Source organism: Ostrea edulis, chromosome 1, assembly GCF_947568905.1.
Source record: "Ostrea edulis chromosome 1, xbOstEdul1.1, whole genome shotgun sequence".
NCBI lineage: Eukaryota > Metazoa > Mollusca > Bivalvia > Ostreida > Ostreidae > Ostrea > Ostrea edulis.
Window position 1 is genome coordinate 34517163 of NC_079164.1, and position 21012 is coordinate 34538174.

The 21012-nt window shown below is 35.0% G+C and overlaps 1 protein-coding gene across 1 annotated transcript in view; it reads left to right on the forward strand.

Annotated features, from left to right (window-relative positions):
* LOC125658858 (uncharacterized) overlaps positions 1–9588 on the forward strand; it is a 12564-nt gene extending 2976 nt beyond the window's left edge. The window contains exons 2-3 of the mRNA XM_048890298.2: positions 5705–6305; positions 6410–9588. Of these exons, the coding sequence (XP_048746255.2) occupies positions 5714–6305; positions 6410–9072 (3255 nt within the window). The 5' untranslated portion in view covers positions 5705–5713 and the 3' untranslated portion in view covers positions 9073–9588. The remainder of the gene's footprint in view (positions 1–5704; positions 6306–6409) is intronic.
* Positions 9589–21012: the final 11424 nt, after the last annotated feature.

The following is a 21012-nucleotide window of genomic DNA, read 5'->3' on the forward strand; positions in this document are numbered from 1 at the left end:
TTTGATAGAACTGTTGCAGGCTCCAAATTGAATTATTGCGCAAATTAACTCATTTAGGAGGGACAATTTTCTAAAAAACAATTAAAAAGAGTAACGATTACAAATATGTATTTGCAGATATGCTAATTTGGTGTTGATTAAGCTATAGGTTTGTACTTTGGTGTAACAAATACAACAAGAATTATGTGAATTTTCATTCAAATTATATACTCGTTGTTATTTTTCGCCCCACTCTTTTATCGAAACATGTAACATAGAGGCTTCAAGTATACAAATAATCATATACATGTATATTAAGAAACACACACATACACTGTATACCTATATCAAAATCGCAGATAATTGCCTGCTTCTAGGTATAAGTTTTAATCATACGTGCTTTCTTTAGAATCTCATCTTGCAAACAAAGACATAATTTTATCTTATTTCAAAAATTATCCATAGACATGTTTTCTTTTTGAAATATGCATTTTATTTTATATTTGTATATCGTAAAACAAATAAATGATAGGAAATTATTCAAACTAGTTGTTTTTGTATTGATTTCGTTGTAATACCAAGCATCAATATTTTCCAGGTAATTTTGAAACCGAAAAGCAGACTAATTTTCCTCCAAATATTTTCATAAAGGTTACACTTACATGTATATAAAAGATGTGCAATGTCCTCAACAACCATACAATGTTCTCAAAAACCATACAATGTCCTTAACAACCATGTAATGTCCTCAACAACCATACAATGTTCTCAACAACCATACAATGTCCTCAACAACCATACAATGTCCTCAACAACCATACAATGTCCTCAACAACCATACAATGTTCACAAAATGGTTCTACATCTTTGTTCCATTTACTTACATTTACATGCAAGTAATATTCAATATGCAATTCAATAATTTGTAATTGAATTCAGCAACATTTGCTTTTCGTACATCTACATACATCTTCGCAAGCCAAGTGTTCGATTTGATTACTAAGCGAATCGGACACTTGGCTTGCAAAGATGATATACATTTTTATGTAATTTTAGACTGAACTGAATTTATTTCTCATCACAATTACACAATTGTATACAGAGATTTAGTATTTCATATAAGTAATGGTAATAAATCATTAAATGTTTTAAGGCATGCGTGAGTATGGAGATTGGCAACATAAAATTATGCAGTTTTAGATTCGAGCATTCTTTGTGTCGGGGAGCATATTTTATTAGTATTTCTTATAAAGGAACACACTTTTCTTAGAAAAGATCGATTATTTGAATTAATTATATTTTAAATGTAATGATATTTTTTAAACGTATTTGTCTCGGTGATAAACATTGTTTTCTTACATTAATCAGAGACTTACAATTAAACATGTAGTGGAATTCATCACCAATTTCATTTTATTACAATGTCTTGTTTCTCTGGGCTAGTTTCGCCAGCGTCCACTTTTAATAGGCAAGTGATGATTCAGGGATTTTTTAGGGTCTCTTGGGGCCGAAATGAGGCCCCATTCCCAATGCTAAAATGCAAGTATTTCCCCCAAATTTTGCTTTGAAATCCCCAAAAAAACATGTCAATTAGAACAAAGATATATCAGAATTGTTGCAACTCCCATTCATAAAATAAACAGTCTAGGTTATGATTTTATGAGATTGATCACTGTTCGTTTTCTTTACCTTTCATTTCAAACTCGGCACATTGTACGTGTGTTTCATTTAAGAAAAAAATCTAGATGGAAAACGTAATATAGAAGGGGGAAATCTTGTGTCCGTGAGGGATTTTCGAACCCGGTCGTTAAAAAAGATGAATTCTTTACATATTACAGCGAATTACAAAAGACCGGTTGAGTTTTCAATTGCCTGCTGGATTGATCAATAGACTTTACAATTTGGTCAGCCAAGTATCGCATTTGGTCTGAATTTAGGTCACAAAGTTACTTTTGTTTTAGTAATGTTTATCTTTAAATTCCAATGTTTTGCAATATTTATTAAAATGATCAATTTGGACCTGTAGTCGTTCTGTAGATTCAGCTATCAAGACATTGTCATCGACATATAATAATGCAAACAATCTAAAGTACAAATTTAAATGTTAAAACATTTCAGATATGGTAGGTAAACCACCAATATTAAAAAAGTCTTGCACGTCATTCAAATATATTGAAAATAAAAATGAAGACAAATATTCTCCTTGTCTAACACCATTTTCACAATTTAAAAAATTGAGATCTCATCACCGTGTACTATTCTTGACTTAAAATGATTAAACATATTTGTGATAATATTATACATGTGCCCATTGATATTGTTTGCACAAAGTTTGTACCATAGACCTTTCCACCATACATTGTTAAAGGCTTTTTCAAAATCGATGAATACACAATAAAGCCTTTTTTTCAATTTCAGTAATTCCAATAAAGTTTATACTGTAAATGCCTAAATATACACGAGAAATTTATTATCGCGTAGTTTCGTAAGAAACATCACTCACGAAAAAATATTTCTCGCTTTTACTTTTATATTGCTAAAATACACGCAAAAATATAAAAAGTTTACCAACACAGCTTAAAATGGTAATAGGTCTATAGTTCTGTGGATTATTTTTCTCCCCTTTGTTTTTGTAAATCGGAGTAATGTTTCCTTCATGCCAACATTTCTGGTAGTTTACCAGTAATAAAAATTATGTTGAATAGTGGAAGCATAATGTTTATTGGCGACTTTATGTATTCATTTTGTATATAATCTTCACCAGAAGTTTGTAATTTTTTTTTTAAAAAATTGATAGCTTTTAGTATTTCGTCTTGTGATATATGTTGATTTAAGTTGTGGTTTAAAGGGACTGGTTCACGATTTTTGAACACAATCTTTTTTATTTTTATGTGAAACATTAAGAATATAACTCATTTAATGTTGACAGCCAACATTTTGACCTTCTGAATGCAAAAATAAAAGCAATATTTTAGCCTTAAATTTGTGTTATGTAAACAAAGACTCGAGTCTTTTCATGTATACAAACACACCAGTGAAATGTTAATTTTGTAACATAAAGCATCTAAATTTTGCATAGTCACAAATTTTAACTTTTAGATGACACATTTTACCTGAAGAATGCTTGAAATGTGAAAGATATAATAAACTTAGATCGATAACCCTTTCATTTGAAAATTTCGTAAACAAAAACATACCACAATCTTTGTTTACAAACAAAAAATGAACTCTCTAAAATGAGCTTCTGTGATAATGTATAACCTTAATTTTTGTGTGAAATCTTTTAAACACATTAGACAAGTAGATTCTGATCATCAAAAGTGAAAAACAAAATTTTCGGGAAAATCGTGAATCAGTCCCTTTAATTCTCCGATTTGTAATGTTTTTATTTCATTATTAAGTAACTCCTCTGTGTCGTTCGGTATCTTGGGTGCTTTATTTAATTCTTTAAAATATTTATATAGTTCATCAATTTTGATATGTTCCATATTGTGTTGTTTATTGTTTTTATTCAAAAATTTCCAATACTCTCGGGGGCTTTTGATTCTCATACTTTGTAATTTCTATGCCCCCGAGATCGAAGATCGGGGGTCATATTGTTTTTGTCCTGTCTGTCATTCTGTAATTCTGTCATTTTGGCTGAAACTTTAACCTTGTTAATAACTTTTGAACAGTAAGTGCTAGAGCTTTGATATTTCACATGAGTATTCTTTGTGACAAGATCTTTCCGTGATTATCAAAATGTTTGACCCTGTGACCTTGACCTTGGAGTTTGACCTACTTTTAAAACATTTGACATTGGTCATAACTTCTTAAAAGTTTTCATATTGCACACGAGTATTTCCTTTGACAAAATCTTTCTACTGGTACCTTGGCCATCTTTGGAAGTGGCCATTATCGGGGGCATTTGTGTTTCACAAACACATCTTGTTGGCAAATGAAAGGTGAAGATAACGAACAATGATCAATCTCATAACTCCTATAAGCAATACAAAATAGAAAGTTGGGCAAACACGGACCCCTGGTTTTGTTTTGAACATATTTTATTGATGAAATCAAATGGATTGGGAACAAGTTCTAACAACTTAAAAGTCCAGAGGTGGGATCAGGTGCTTACGAGGAGTAAGCATCCCCTGTCGACCGGTCACACCGCCGTGAGCCTTATATCTTTATCAAGTAAACGGAGTTATCCGTAGTCAAAATTAATGTGTCAGACATATTTATCACTGAATTCAAACTTTTTGCCACATACGTTCATAAACTGATCTTTGAAAGTTTTTGCTAACAAAAATTGAATAAGGGTCACTTTTGAGATCTTTTACAGATCTTACACTATTGTCTCTAAATAAAAAGAAAAGAGTATTTCGTTTTTTATATCAACCAATTTTGCAAATGAACAATAAAAATTGTTTTGTACTCTCTGAGTGCTTTCTTAATTCACACAGTATGGTTTTTTTTTCCAATATGTTATAAAAATGTTCAATATCATACAAATTTCCATCATCATCAAGTATATCTTTGATATACAGAATACCGCTTTTTATCCAGTTTTCAAAACAAAGAGATTTGGAATCGTATTGAAAGAGATGATTGTTCCAAATGAACGCCGTTAAAAATTGGTCTCTCTTTAAACTACAAATTTGTTTAACCTTTTTACATCTGTTAAAGGCAGAAAAAACTTCACCATAAAAAGGTGGCATTTTTGTCATCTTATAAAATGCCGTATTTTGAAAATCGCAGACACTTGTTTTTATAACATCATTGATTGATATGTTTTTGTGTTTTAGAATATTATTCAACATTTCATGTGTTATACTTCTTTTATCTAATATTCGTCCCGAGGGGATCCGGGTTAGAATAGGTCCTCAGTACCCCTTGGTTGTCGGAAGAGGCGATTAAATGGGACGGTCCTTCGGATGAGACCGCAAAAACCGAGGACCCGTGCCACAGCAGGTGTGACACGATAAAGATCCCTTCCTGCTCAAAAGCCGTAAGCGCCGAGCATAGGCCTAAATTGTGCAGCCCTTCACCAGCAATGGTGACGTGTCCATATGAGTAAAAATTCTTGAGAGGGACGTTAAACAATATAAAATCAATCAATCTAATATTCGTTTTATCCAGGAAGTCTTTGCTGCAAACAATTTACTCTCTTTATCAACAATGCCTATTCTACCTTGGTCAACTTTTGCGATTAACGTATTTCTCTGAATTCTATCATTTTTCTTCCATAAAATATTAAATACAAATTTTGATACAATTTAAAAGATATCTAGTTTTGAATTAGACAAAATAAAAAGTATTAAAAACCAGTTTAGATTGTGCTTATGTATTAATAATGGTGCATTTTCTGAAGATCGTCAAATTTCGTTTTCTCCAAACCGTCAGTATTCTTTTAAGTTTCTCTAGTTTATTTGTCCAATTCATATCATAACAAACATCCTTATCATGTCCGAGACACACACTTAATTATTTTACGTATTTTCAGCAATTTTAACACCATAAATATATTCTTCATTTAGATACAATAAAACTCCGGGAGTCCCTGTCAATAAACATTCTGTTTCATCCATATTAAATTTTGGGCCTGCGACATTGCTAAATTCCTGTATTTTTTCTAGAGCTTTTTTCAATGAATTGCTACCTTTAAACTTTATACAATCGTCTGCATGTTGTACGATTTTTACTTTTCCATTAATATAATCATTCCTCATTGTTATTCCTACAGGAATTCACCATGGAGGATTCTCCAATCTGCCCCTACCTCTCAAAGCTGACACATCTTTACAGAGGTGTTTTCCCAAAAGCACTCCGAAGCCTGCTGCAGCTGGAGACGGTCAAGCAAGGCGCCAAAAGTTTTCTTGAATTTCTTAACATTCAAAAAGAAAGTTTGTTCCATCTAAGAGGAAAACCCTGCTGCTGCAATTTCAGACAGAAACGTTCGCTATTGAAGGATACGGAGTGGAATATATTATTTACCACTATCAGATCCCAATGTCCTAACGAAGGGAATGGTTGTTTCCATGTATTCAAAGCTCGAGAATGGCTGACGGTAGAAGCTCTAGATTTTTCTTTAGTTTGTGTTCTTCTTCGCAACATATGTCATAGTCGATACGAAAGTATCATAAAGACTGCTCAGGCGCATCGAAACGAAGTCATACACACGGATAAATCATCGATAAAAGAGGAGGAATTTGAGCTGCTTTGGCGAAAGGCTCAGACATCGGTTTCCGACATCGCTGCCTGTGTCTCTCAGGAGTTAAAAGAGCAGATACTTGCAGAAGTTGATAAGATATATAAATATAAACCATCGCTAACAAGATATCTAGGTATACTCAAGCTTGGTGTATAGTAAAACATGCAAAATACTCGTAAATCATTTATATTTTCACTGTTATTTTAAGCTATCTAACTCTTGTCATCTGTATTGTAGAAACCACGCTGTGCGAAGTAGAAGAACACGAAAAAGATGACTCATTTTTACCACCACACGTATTAGGGTGTGTTCTAAAGACACTAGAACATAATGGCATCGTCATTATTGTGGGATATCCGGGCAGTGGAAAATCTTCAATAGGGCTAGAAGTAATTCGAAAAATGTCCTCTAAAGACCTAACAGTGATAAAGTTCAATCGGATTCAGTTGTGGAATGAGCTTGTCAATCCAGCGTCTGGTTCTGTTGCCTTCATTGATGACTTTCTTGGAGTGTCTAACACCACCAGCGCTGGGATTTTAGAGCTGAAACCTTTCTTCAGCACAATATATGCCTGTGTGAAGAATAGTAACACGAAAGTTATCTTGACAGTTCGAAAATCAATTTATGAAAGATGGCGGGGATATCTAGAAGAGACAAGATTATTTGAGTCTGAACATATGATAGATCTGACGTTAGAGCAGTTCCGTATTTCTGTTGAAGAGAAAGTTGACATGCTGAGAAGTCATTTACAGAGTAGAGGAATATGGATTACCAGGACAAAGAAAGAGGCAGAGGAAAGTGAGATGCCAAGTATTGATCAGTTTACGATAGATGTAATTTCTCAGACAAATGCATTTAACTTCCCGCTGTTGTGCTTCTTATTCACAAAATCAAAAAATCTTCGTCTGGGACCGAAGTTTTTTGAACAGCCAAGATGCACATTAGTAAAGACTATTGAGGAATTTAGAAAATGTAGTCACGCAAATGAAAAATGGAAATACGCAGTTTTATCGTACACGGCCGTCTCTGGAAACACGATTAACCCACGGAAATTAAACATGAACTGCATGATTATCATTGCCAAATCCTTGGATTTAAAATTTCAAGGCAATCATGAAATTAAAATTGCAGCATCAGATGCCGTTACGGAACTTAAAGACGAGTATTTAAGGCAAAATGGCCGAGATACGTTTGAGTTCATTCATCAATCGTTCCTGGAGGCCACCGTGCTCTCTTGTGGAATGGTGTTTCCAAACCTCGTAGTGGAATACTGTAACAACGACACTCTATTTGAATTGATAAGAACAGAAAGCTATTTAGAGAGAGAAGGCGAACTTGTTCTAAAGTTGGACGAGGATAGTCATGAAGCGCTTGTGAAACGTTTCATTTCGGAAATCGTGTCGAATCCTAAAACAATACCGCATGTTTTGTTTCACTCTGTCATGGATGACAATGAATTTTCTGACAAGTTTTTTGGTCATCTTCAGTCATCTATCAAGCAGATGGCCATTCCTTCTAAAGATATTGACGTGCTTTTGATAGCGGCATCAAAATTGGGCCACATTAGGGCCGTAAAAGCTTGTTTTTCAGCCAACAATCCACAGCGGGTGTTAGAGAAAGCTGTCAACCATGCGAGTTACAATAACCATGGAAACGTTGTCGAACTTTTAGCTAAAGATATAAAACCCGATCCGTATTTCTTACAAGCTTGTAGTTTTGGTTGTTGGGATGTCGTTCGTTCATTTCTTAACAACGGTTTCGTAGAAGACTTGGACTTGATGAAAGAAGGAATCTTCAGGTCATCTAAAGCTGGCCACTCAAAAATAAGCAATGAATTAATCAGCATTTATAAAAGGTCTACCGAGCCTATCATATTTAAACGAGCAATGCTGAAAATTTTGATTGATGCCATAGAAACGGAGAAAGAAAGTACAGTACGTGAAATAATATCGTACCAAGAATTGGACCTAGACACTGACGATTTGGGAATTTTAGTTTTGGAATCGTGTTACTCAAACCAATTAGATCTCGCAAGATTTCTTCTTCAGAAATGTTGTAATTCGAATTTCAATATAGATACCTATGAGATAGGTTGGGTTCTATTAAAGGGAAGTAAAACCTGTATAGACTTGGTCTTTGAAATGGAAGAAGTTTTTACCATACAAGATATTTTTGAAAACATAAGAATAAATTTCATCCTAACCTCCATAATGGAAGGGAGATATATTTTAGAGAAGGCACTCGGACGTTTTCCAGATTTAATCAAGAGATCAATATACATGACACCAAGTCTGTTATTCCATTGTTTGTGGATGGGTTGTCATTCCGTTGTATCTCGGCTTCTTCTGGAGAATGCTGACCTTTTACCAAGACTTCAAAAGCACGACAAGATAGCAGACAAATACTCTGTTGCAGAATTCGCTGCTTTCTGTGGATTTCCTGATCTTCGTATGATTACAGAGAACTTTCAAGAAGAGCAACCGGGTTTACTTCATTGCTGCGTCCAAGGATATCGAAATAAAGGAAGGATGGATGGGGATATTCACATCTTTGGCTATAAAAGCAAGTATAAAGATGCCGGTGTTAACTATTTTGAGACTGATTCGCGTCAGCGAGGGTATTTTCTTTGCCTGCAGTCAGTTTATGATGAAGCTACAATTCTTCAACAGGAGTCGCCAATATTTAATGAAATAATGGCGATACTGTATGGCAACTTTGGATCAATGACTTTAACATTCTTGGAGGACCAATCTGCTGCAACGTCCCAAAGCATGCTAACATTATCGTCTTGTAAAATGGAAGTTTTAAAGCTATTAGTTAAAATACTTTTTCAGAATTTAGATCGTGTAAGGATGAGAAAGTTGTATTCTGATATTTACATGACATTGGTTGATATATGAAGAGTCCTATTTATTGTAGATTTGAATATATGGTAGCAACTGCAAATAATGAAAGACAATTATTAGTTATGCAAGGAAGTTGCAAAAGGAGATTTTTTAAAAGCTCTCACAGTTCAGGAGATAATGTCGCTCTTGAAATACAAAGTTGTGACGTAACATTTTGAATACTTTTCTCCTCCTTCTGGTAAATATGTTGCAATCATGTCTTATCATACAGTGACCAATTAAAATGTTGAGTGATTGATGTTTGGGGGAGTTCAATAGAAAGGTGACGTAGTAACCTGTTTACTCGCATTGTAGATTTTCTAGAAATAGTATTCCTTAAAATTTTGTTTTAGTGTAGGAATTCTGTACATTGGATATTATTGGAGAATGGAATTAATTAACGGTCTATTTTAACAACGCTTTAAATCAACAGGTATTGCATTATGATTTTTAATTACTGTAAGTTATAATTTTTAATTTGTATATTTTGCTATAAATAATTACTAAATCTTCGAAATTGTAACACCAAAATACAGACTAAATTTTGTGATTATGGACGTTGCCCATTACAGGGCGCCGTTTCATCAATAAGTGTAAATTTGCTGGAACATAGATTAGATGTTGGCTTTTCAAATAATCTTTTTATCTTGCGTTATAACGCAAAAAAAAAAATAAAAATGTTTTGTCCTATCTGCAAAATCCTAATTCGGAGGTGGGGTGGAGTGGGTGGTGTTGGGATCTTTTGCAGTGATTTCCATAATTTTTTCTCTCACAGGTTTCATTTTCTTCAATCGTGGGGGTGCTAGAGTCTTCTATTATGAGTGCCTCAAAACATTTTCCTACAAACATCATGTGTGTGTGGAGGGGGGGGGGGGGGGGGGGGGGTTAGACTTCTTCTATTAATGCTCATGATCATACCTCACTAAATAGTTTTTATTCATAATTTCCTCTCATTCACTTACAGTATAAAATTTTTATATTATTATTGATATTTTAAAAATCTTCAAAACAAAATCCCGTCTTAATAAATATATAATATAGTTATATGATGTATCTCTTAAGACGGGATATTTTTTCAAGATTTAAGATATACAATGGAAAATAGTAGATCTTAAAATAACTGTTCATGAAATATACATTACACTCCCGTAAATCCACCCACCATAGGACAGAGATCGAATTGAATCGGGCTCACTGATCATTTGTTCCAAGTTAGTCAGAGCGGAAGTTTTGAAGAGATTTATAAATAGGCTACATATAATACAACAAAGTGAATGTTCCCTTTACGGTGGACTACTTTACAAAGGGATTGTGAATAACACTGTACATTCATCATTCATGTACAGACAGACACCTGTGAAAAATAATCCATAGGCGCCTGGGTCAAGGATATTGCACTATAACCTATATGTAAACAATGGAGGAAATTCGAACCATGAATCTAAATTGAAAGAAAAAGAACATGATGGGGGGGGGGGGGGGGGGGGGGGGGGGTCTGCCAAATTCACCAGCTGTACAAATCTGGGTACCTATTTTATTTTGTTGTCATTTCTTTTTATGAAGGATAGTGTGGGAATTCATAAAACCTTGATAAAGTAGTAAAAAAGATTGTCAGTGCAGAGAATAATAATTACCATGCTGTAGTTGTAAAATTGTTCTCCTTGTTCATTTTGAAAAGTAGCGCCAATAAAGTTTTTGGTTATTCTCGATATCCTCTGGAGTTTACATAGCGCTAGCGTCTTTCGGAACTCGAGATTAATTCGGATTGCCCTTATTCCGTTTCGTGTTTAGTACTGTTTACGCAACTTCCGTGATTAGAGATTTGAATGAGACGACTTTCCACAGAAAAAAAATATTAAGAATATACAACGGATGGACAGTTGTTATTAAAGGATTTTAATCATCAAAAAAGAATTATCGGGAGTGAATGGTGCTCAAAACCCGCTGGTAAGCAGTGTAAATAACTTTTAGTCGAGAAATATATATATCTCATGGGGTACGGAAAGGGGCAGACTGAGTTGCAAGCCTTGTTAAATATTATGAATCAGTGAGATAAGACATTTTTTAAAACTGGATAAATTAGTGTTTTGTGGTAATGACACATGTAGTTAAGCTTCCTGAAACATGAAAAAATGTATAAAGAGACACCATAGATCAGAGAGAAATATTTATTCGTGGTTCAAATTTCCTCCATTGTTTACATATAGGTTATAGTGCAATATCCTTGACCCAGGCGCCTATGAAATAATCATACAGGAAAGGCAAGCCATAAATTTACTAGTTTTCAAAGGGAAGTAACCCTTATGGCCTTACATTTATCATTGTAAACGTCTAAAAGCATCCTGTTTTGAAAAAATCGATCACGACGCAAAGCTCGTCGGTAAAAATTCCATATATACTTACAAACAGCTAACAGTCGGCCATGATTTACGTAGGTACTTACGTAAGGGTTCGACCTGACGTAGTGTTTCTACTAGTTAGTAGAAAACTTGCGTAAATTCCAATCTTACGCCATTTGATGAAACGGACTTGCGTAAAATATTTAGTCTAGTCAGAAAGTTACGCCAAACTAAACTTATGCAACTACATGTAGTTACGATGTTTGATGAAACGGCGTCCAGGTTCTTTAAACCACTGCGGGTTACGGATGCTAATCCTTCCGAATCACGCCATCAGTTCTTTAAAAAACTTAAATTTATAAACAAAGGAATAGATGCCGTCAACATAAGTAACATTCTTCGTCATTTACAAGAGTTCAGTCTTGTATTTCCTCATATTTCAAGTTCAAGTCTACACCATGTATTTCCCCACAAATATACTTCTACTATCACATCCAAACTTTTTCATTACAAACTATACTTGCCGGTTCGTATCTTGGATTTAAATCTCGGATCATTGATTCGAGGTTGATTGATTGAGTGAATATTGTTTTATGTCCCTCTCGAGAATATTTCACTCACATGGAGACGTCACCACTGCCGATGAAGGGCTGCAAAATTTAGGCCTATGGTCGGCGCTTATGGCCATTGAGCAGGGAGGGATCTTTATCGTGCCACACCTGCTGTGACACGGGACTTCGGTTTTTGCGGTCTCATCCGAAGGACCGCCCCATTTAGTCGCCTCTTACGACAAGCAAGTGGGTACTGAGGACCTATTCTAACCCGGATCCCCTCGAGGTTGAAGAAGGTACATGTATGCTACATTGACAATATTTACGTAGTCTTTGGTGTTAAGTCTTCCAATAGTCTGTTTGATATGGGCACGAATTGTGCTCCTTTATTAGCTGACCTGTTTTTGTATTCTTATGAGGCGTCATTTATTCAAAAGCTTCTACATGAGAAGAGAAAAATCTTACTGTGGCTTTTAAATAGACATTAAGATACATCGACGACGTTTAATCTATCAATGATAATACTAGTATTCATTTTCTGCCAATTCGACATATCCCAACTTATCCCAGTGAACTCGAAAAAAAAAATCCCAAAGTTTTCTGTATCTGCTTTATATTTAGTTATTTTCTTGAACATAAACATTAATGACAAACTAAGAACTCGACTTTGTGACAAACAGGATGACTTCAACTTCTCTATCATCAACTTCCCATATTAATTTTATATAGCAATATTCCATCATCGTCTGTATATAGTGTATAAGTCTCTCAGTTGATTCGATATGAGAGAACATGTTTTACGTATGATCAATTTTGAAATTGAGACAGGCTACTAATAAATACGTTGATGAGTTTTCAACTATATTCTTTAAAGTCAACATTTTGCTAATTCTATGGTCGTGGTAAACTTTTCTTGAGTACCAAGGGATTTGGTGCCGAACGAAGCGAGGGACAAAATCGAGTAGCGAGAGAAAAGTTTAACAACATACTTAGAACATGTTTCACACGAGTACTTAAACTCTTTGTAGTTCCTGTTTAACTTATTATAACCCTTCTGTATTTTTTATCCTTTCATGAAAATTATCAGAATATATCTTCATTGGTGCAATTTTGTAATGGCTGGTTTTGATATTAGTCTCCCCAAGGGAAGCTTACCTGTATTCGACATCCAGGTGATAGTCTACAGTGAGTAATTATGTTTTTTCTACACATTCAAAATATCTTCATTCATATTTCAAGACCATATGTCATGTCTGGATTTAAGTCAAAACTACTTAATAGTAACCTTTTGGACATTGGTCAGGAGGCATGATAGAAAAAACGTACGTTTTCTAGATATTTCTGAATATGATCTGTTTGAGTGAACTGAGCGACCAATAGAAACGTTGATATTGTGCCTGCCTCTTCTCAATGTATTTCTAATGATGAGTTAGATTTCTGGGTGTGACGCTTTGTGAACGAAACCCGAAAACAAGATGCGAGTACTCGTATGCTATTTTAATGAAGTGTTAGTGATGGGGAATAACACAGACTGAGAGAGAATGAATAAACATCTTAATTCGAACACGGATTTATATCACTCTATCATTATAATTATATGATCTTCCGTCCTTCTATTACCGATTTTTCGCATTCGAGAAGCATTAGATGATGTTTGACGGTTGATTATAGCCGATAAATGGACTTTATTTCCAGTTCACCATGACGATGCGAGAGGTAATACCTTGACAGAGTTGTTTGTAGACGGCGGGAGTCTAGTTATCATATCATACTATTTTATGAAAATTGCAAGCGATGCAGCTGGTAGAAAAGAAAACCAAAACGGCGGCGTGATTTACCTTGTGAATAGTTTGTTTACAGGAAGACAATTTTACTATAGGTATTTAAAACGTTGAGTGCCTGCATTCTAAACATACTTGTACACCCCTGCCACATTAGATTCAAGCATGTATGATGAGAAGGGCACCCATTGTGCTGTATGTGGGTAGTTTGTCAAGAAACTTTTGGTATGAATATACATCTTGCCACACACTCAGAAGTTAGTGAGGAATGTGACATATGTAAGCAAAAATTTCAGAAGGTTTCTTTACATAAGAAATCGTGCAATACCGAACGAACAAAGATATTTTCATGTGGCATTTGCGCAAAGAAGTTTCTTGCTAAAAGATACCTACAGAACACCTCAATATAAAGCACCATTCACCTGATCAGTACAGTTGTCAGTGTGGAAAGATTTTCAGTTACTCGTATTGTCTCAGGAGACACCCGTGCAACGCCTGTACATCAATGAACACTTTGTAGGGAACATAAACTGAAAAAAGACTTGAGCCAAAATTTTTATTCCTTGAATCTGCAAGAGCTTGTTCTGCGTATAGTCAGTTTTTTAAATCGAGGTAAGCTACTGAAAAACAAGTTGATGGTACAGGGGTTTCAACAGACTCGATTGAAGTCAGCATTTCGCAAATTCTATGGTCGTTAAAACGATCTAGTTCGTCAATACAACCTATCATTGGGTCAAATGATGTCTGACGTGTTTCATATCGATTGTTAGGCCGTTCTTGGCACACTGATTTTGACTGCGGATAACTTCGTTTACCTGATCAGGATATAGGGCTCACGGCGGGTGTGACCGGTCAACAGGGGATGCTTACTCCTCCTAGGCACCTGATCCCACCTCTGGTGTGTCTAGGGGTCCGTGTTTGCCGAACTATCTATTTTGTATTGCTTATAGGAGTTATGAGATTGATCACTATTCGTTATCTTCACCTTGCATCTTAAGATTTATGTAGCACAGATGTTTAAAAAGCTGCAGGATTATAAAAATTTCAAATGCAAACATATATTGGGGACTCTTTCCCAATACTCAAAGACGGAAACGCAATCATGGACGTCATTCATATAAAAGACGAAGTATAAATGATGTCACGTTTGATTCACTTTTACCTTACGTCAACAGACAATTAGGTCCACATCATTATCACAACTGTATTTTAAACGAACTTGGCATTACTTCCACTTTTGGTAATAGTACCTATACTCCAACTGCCCTTTCAAAAGACGAAATTCTTCAAGACAGTTTTAGACACATTTAATATCCTAGTCAATGGGTCTGGTGAATACGAGTCACTGTTCGTTATCTTCACCTTTCACTGTACATGAAAACCCTTGCAGACAAAGATACATTGCTGGATCCAGTCAATGTTCTACCAAGCCCATATCTTTGCTCCTCACGAAAATATTAACAGCCGTGAAGGAGAAACTTCAAACGTACTGTGCGACTACATACAAATTTCAACTCTTTACAAGACCATTCCTCACGATGAATTAAAGACTAGACTTTTTGACATAATAGACAGTTGCTTCTTCACAAAAATGGAAAACACAAATATTCCTATCAAGTTCTCAGTCATCCAAAAACTACTTTCTTAAACGCCACTCTGATTCCAAGTATTCTGAAGATGAAATAAAAAATATGCTGGAGTTCCTCATTGACAAAATCTTCATGGTCTTTGGTGATCAGGTCTTCCAGCAGTTTGTTGGAATCCCCATGGGCAGGAATTGTGCTCCTTTGTTAGCTGACCTGTTTTTATATTCTTATGAAGCAGAATTTATTCAAAAACGTCTACGTGAGAAGAAAAAATCTCTTGCTGTGGCCTTCAATTCGACAGTTAGATATATTGACGATGTATTATCTATTAACAATATTAATTTTCATTCATATGTCGATTCGATATATCCCAGTTAACTCGAAATAAAAGACACCACAGAGTCGTCCACTTCTGCTTCATACTTAGATATTTTATTGCAAGTAAATATTAACAGCAAACTAACAACTCAACTTTATGACAAACGGGATGATTTCAACTTCTTCATCGTCAACTTCCCATATTTATGTGACAATATTCCATTATCACCTGAATATGGTGTTTACATCTCTCAACTGATTCGATAAGCAAGAGTTTGTTCTGCGTATGGCCAGTTTTTATCGCAAATTTTATGGTCGTTATAACGATCTAGTTTGCCAATACAACCTATCAAATGCTGTCTGGCGTGTTTCATACCGATTGTTCGGCCGTTCTTGGCACATTGTTTTTGACTACGGATTGCTCCCTTTACCTGATCAAGACAAAGAGCTTGCGGCGGGTGTGACAATTCAACAGGGGATGCTCACTCCTCCTAGGCACCTGGTCCTCTAGTATATCCAGGGGCCCGTGTTTGTCCAACTCCTTATTTTATATTCTTTATAGGAGTTATGAGATTGATCACAGTTTTTTTATCTTCACCTTTCACCCAAGAAACTCGACAAATATAGAACGTTATATTCACTTTCAGGTGACTTCAAGGTAAATATAACGTTGTGCTTATGGTCAGTTTTTAAATCGAGGCAAGGTACTGAGTAACAAGTTAATGGTGATGGGGTTCCAACAGTCTCGTTTAAGGTCAGCATTTTGCAAATTCTATGGTCGTTATAACTATACAACCTATCATTGGGTCAAATGCTGTCTGACGTGTTTCATACCGATTGTTAGATCGTTCTTGGCACATTGATTTTGACTTCGGATAACTCCGTTTATCTGATTTAACCACGGATAACTCCCTTTACATGACCAAGATATAGGGCTCACGGCGGGTGTGACCGGTCGACAGGGGATGCTTACTCCTCCTAGGCACCTGATCCCACCTCTGGTATTTTCAGGGATCCATGTTTGTCCAACTCTCTATATTGTATTACTTATAGGACTTATGAGATTAATCACTGTTCGTTATCTTCACCTTTCATTTGATTTTTCCAACATTGGACTAAGATAAATGGTAAATTACCGATACGATTGACTATGTTTGGGGTACAATGAATACCCGTGTCAGTACTCGATCACACGACAAGGTAACACGTCACATGTACACAAGGATGGTCAATTTGCTATCGTTTGGCAAGTTGTAGTAGCTGGTTTCGCCTATGATGTTTTTAATTTTTCAATCCTATAATAAACAAAATTTCGCGTCTCCAGTCACTTTCGATTAGATCTTGCTATCTAGCTGTAAACATGCATGTATCGTTTCGTAGGCATCACTCAGTTGATAATGATGCACTTATTGACATTTTCACGGTCAATATCATAAATTAGCTACCTTTCGAGCTCGGTGAATATTGTGCTTGTCAGGTAGCTAAAGCATTGTATTGACCGCGTAAATCTTAATAATTGTATGTTCCTTAATTTAGTCAATGATTTACTATATTTGGAACTAATCTGTTAATTGATTTATATAATAGAACGGGAGTGTTGGGAAAACACGCCGAAATGAGCAGAAAGCAAGCGGGGAAGAGAAAAGGTCTTAGCAGGAGTAAACCAGGTGGCATTGAATGGTACAGTAATTGATATTTATTGACAAAACAATAATATGAACAAAACATATAGAACATATTGTTGACAATGACTTCACTTGAAGGCAGGAGAGAGAGAGAGAGAGAGAGAGAGAGAGGTCCTGACGAGATCATGGAGAACTGGTGTGTCACAGGTGCCCACACTCATGACTTGGGAGATCAATGTAGAATGACATTTGGAGTCGGTCCGGTTAATGACCGTCCTTGTTATTGGTATACGAGCGAATGTATACATAAATTGCTTTATTGAATTTCCCAAGAGATGATGCTTTTTATATGCATGAAAACGTCTGTTCGAAGCCCCAAGTAGATTACGGAACATAAATGTGGAGCTCAGAGGTTTTAGCCTAGCTGTAGAAAAAAGTGTATCTCTGATATAGATTTTGTATGTATGTGTTGTACGTCCTATTCGTATTGTTATTCAGAAAATGAGATATCTCTCTAATCATGAAAAAAGATATCTTTAAGTTAAAAGATACGTCTTAACTTAGAGAGATATCTCTCTTACTTAGAGAGATTTTTTTTAATGCATGAAAAATATCTTTTAAAACAAAAGAGACATCTCTTTAAGCGTATAAAGGAAATATCTCTCAGTCAAAGAGATATCTCTCAGACAAAGATCTCTCTCTCTAAATTGAATAAATACCTCTTTCGATTATTTCGTCGAATGCACACGGAATGTCTTCGAAATCAAAAGCCCGCCAAAATCGTCCAAAGATTTTAGAGAACGGAAATCTAATTACAAATATTATACAACCCATTCTACTAGTCAGTGAATCAATTACTAGCAATTCTAGATATAAACAATGCTGAAGTACAACTTGATATGATATTGGTGCACCTGCAGTGGTGGATCTAGACCCCCTCTTTGGTTGAGCACTTTTAGCAAAATAGGGTAATTTTGCCATATTTGGGGTCTTCAAACCTCCCTTTTTGGACGGATAAGGTACAAAGAAAATCCTTTGAAAATTGTCTGGATCCGCCTGATCTACAGACATATATAAACCATATGCCCTTGCAATATTTATAAATATACTAGAATTCAAGTACAATAGATATTTCTTTTATATTTCCACTTTTTTGTAATGGCATTATTATGTGGATAACAATATAGCTGTGATTAATTTCTTGTCAGTTCTGAAATAAAATTCTGATGTAATTATCCTACAACTTATCAAGCTCAGGCAGATTTGAAATAGCTTATTACGTCACTTAATAAGATCTGGCGATTTTTGACAGTTTACATTCTCTGGTAGAAATACAGTTCGGCATTAAACAAGCTTCGGACATTGATTTTGTATACCTATTGTTAGTTAATAATTTGTTATTGATACAGTTTTCTTTCAATAATTGTTAATAAATTGTTTAAATCTTTGCATGTTTTTGTGATTGATTTCTGCTGTTTATTTAGGGTTCATCATGATCCATTCATTATTCAAACCCATCCAGGTGAATAGTTTTACGTACATGGCGATTTAGTATTGAAAGTGTTAGGAAATAACTTCATTTTGTATCGGATTGTTTAACAATTTAATGTCTTTTAAACTGATGACTTAACAATGATGCTGATTGGATGAAAAATTCGTGCGGTTTCTTAATTTAAGAAATGCACTAAGCACTCGGGACTACATCGAGTCACCGCTGTCCACTTCCTTCATATCTAATTCATCTTTTAACCATTGCACCTTTAATTTGGCTTCCAATCCATTTAATTCTGCCCAGTAACTCTACCTGACCTGAGCGCACAGCCATTTTAAATTTAGTGTTGTTGTTTTCATGTTTACGTACATGTATTCCTACGCGCCATTTCAAATACGTTAATGAACGTTTTTTTATGAGATAAACTATTTGTTTTACTATATAAAACCATAATTAAATGATAAGAAATTAATTTTATAATTATTTTCTGGATGGCGGTATCATAGGGAAAATTGGACGGAATACTTTTTCACCAATGCGCTACGCAAAGAATTATAAGATTCATTTCTTAAATAAAAAAAATCTAAATGTGTATTATTTTATTTCATGTGATTTATTATGCAGGTAGTAGACTTGGAACTAATCTAAATGTTGTAAATTCATTAATTTGGTTGATATATTTTTCCAAACAGAGCCCCGATTCTCAAAATCGTTTATATAGATGGTTTTCCTATGACGTATTTTGACCCCGAGTTATTCCCCTTGGCCGCCATTTTGTAGATGAAACTTGTGGATTTTCCTCTTTGGGCAACCAATTTGAAACATGTAAGGCAGAAATATATGGGGGGAAATCTTTGCAATATTGCAATTATGAAGTAAAAGATGCTTTAACAAATGTATATTAATAAGAAAATCAGTTTATCTCCACCTCAGTGACCAGAATAACAAGCTGATTTTGGTTGAATAATGAAGGAATCCGGGCATGTTAACCTACAATATGGCGGCCAATGGGAAATAACTCTTGCTTAATCGCTTCGATGGAAAACCATCTATTAATTTACCGAAATTTTGTATTAGAACTAACACATCACCAGCTGGTAGTATGCTTTTATTTGATACAATGATTGATTTATATTGCTTATGTTGTGTTGACACCAACAAACATCGAATTTATACGAAAAAATTGCACATAGGGGTCTATATGTAGGTATCATACCGGTAATTATTTTCACTATATATTACTATAGAGGAAAAAAAATCATTAAAAATCAGTTTACAAAATTGATGCCGAATAACGCGGTCGGACACGTTCTATGTTACCTATCTCGTCTGCCAATACCAGAAAAACAACACCCTACGCGGCATTTTCGAAAATAAATTACCCGCAAACAAGACTACCCTCAAATCCACGTGTTTTTCACATGTGTGTAAACAGCCGGAGTGCACCTCAGGAAGTAGCCTCAGCTACCAACAGCAAATAGTTCCTTTGTATACACTTGGTTATTTCTACAAATTACACAAAATTTTCTAATCAGGGGTACAAAAATTAAGAGAAAAGAAGAAGAGGAAATGAGAAAAATCGTGCAAGGAAAAAAGATATTTCTTTAAATATATGGAACTACAATTGACTAAGTTCATTTTGATAGGACAATTACCGGTGTGATACCTGTAAGTAAATTTTAAGTGCGGAAAGGTCAAGTTTAACACGCTAATTCCATGATTCCCTTGCAATGCAGAAATAAAAAATACCCCCCCCCCCCAAAAAAAAAATAGAAAAACTACAATACTCAGGTACAAACCACATTAAAGATATTGACATCATATCTTCAATTTTCTATACAAAACACTATAAATTCATACATATAAAAAAAAAAATGATTTTCATGGTAAAATTTAATGTCAGCCAAATTAGGTCCAAATCAAATATTATAGTCCTTGAAACGACTGCTTTCATTTCACTGTTCCCTCAGGTAAAATATCTCGGGTGTCATATCAAGAAATCAAATGGTGTTAAGAAGGTCATGACTCCAAATATATTTGTATTTTAAAGCAATATTCCAGAAACTGAATCATAATTTGTGTGAAAGTGTCGTAGGGCGTATAAAAAGAAGAGAGGTAAAACCGTACCTGCAGACCAGACCACCGCAAAAATCTCGTAAGTTAATTTCTTAATTTCATTGATTAGTATACCACATGTACCGGAATAATTCTAACAGTGTACAGAAGATAACATGTATGACCAGTTTTATAAGGATCTAAGCCT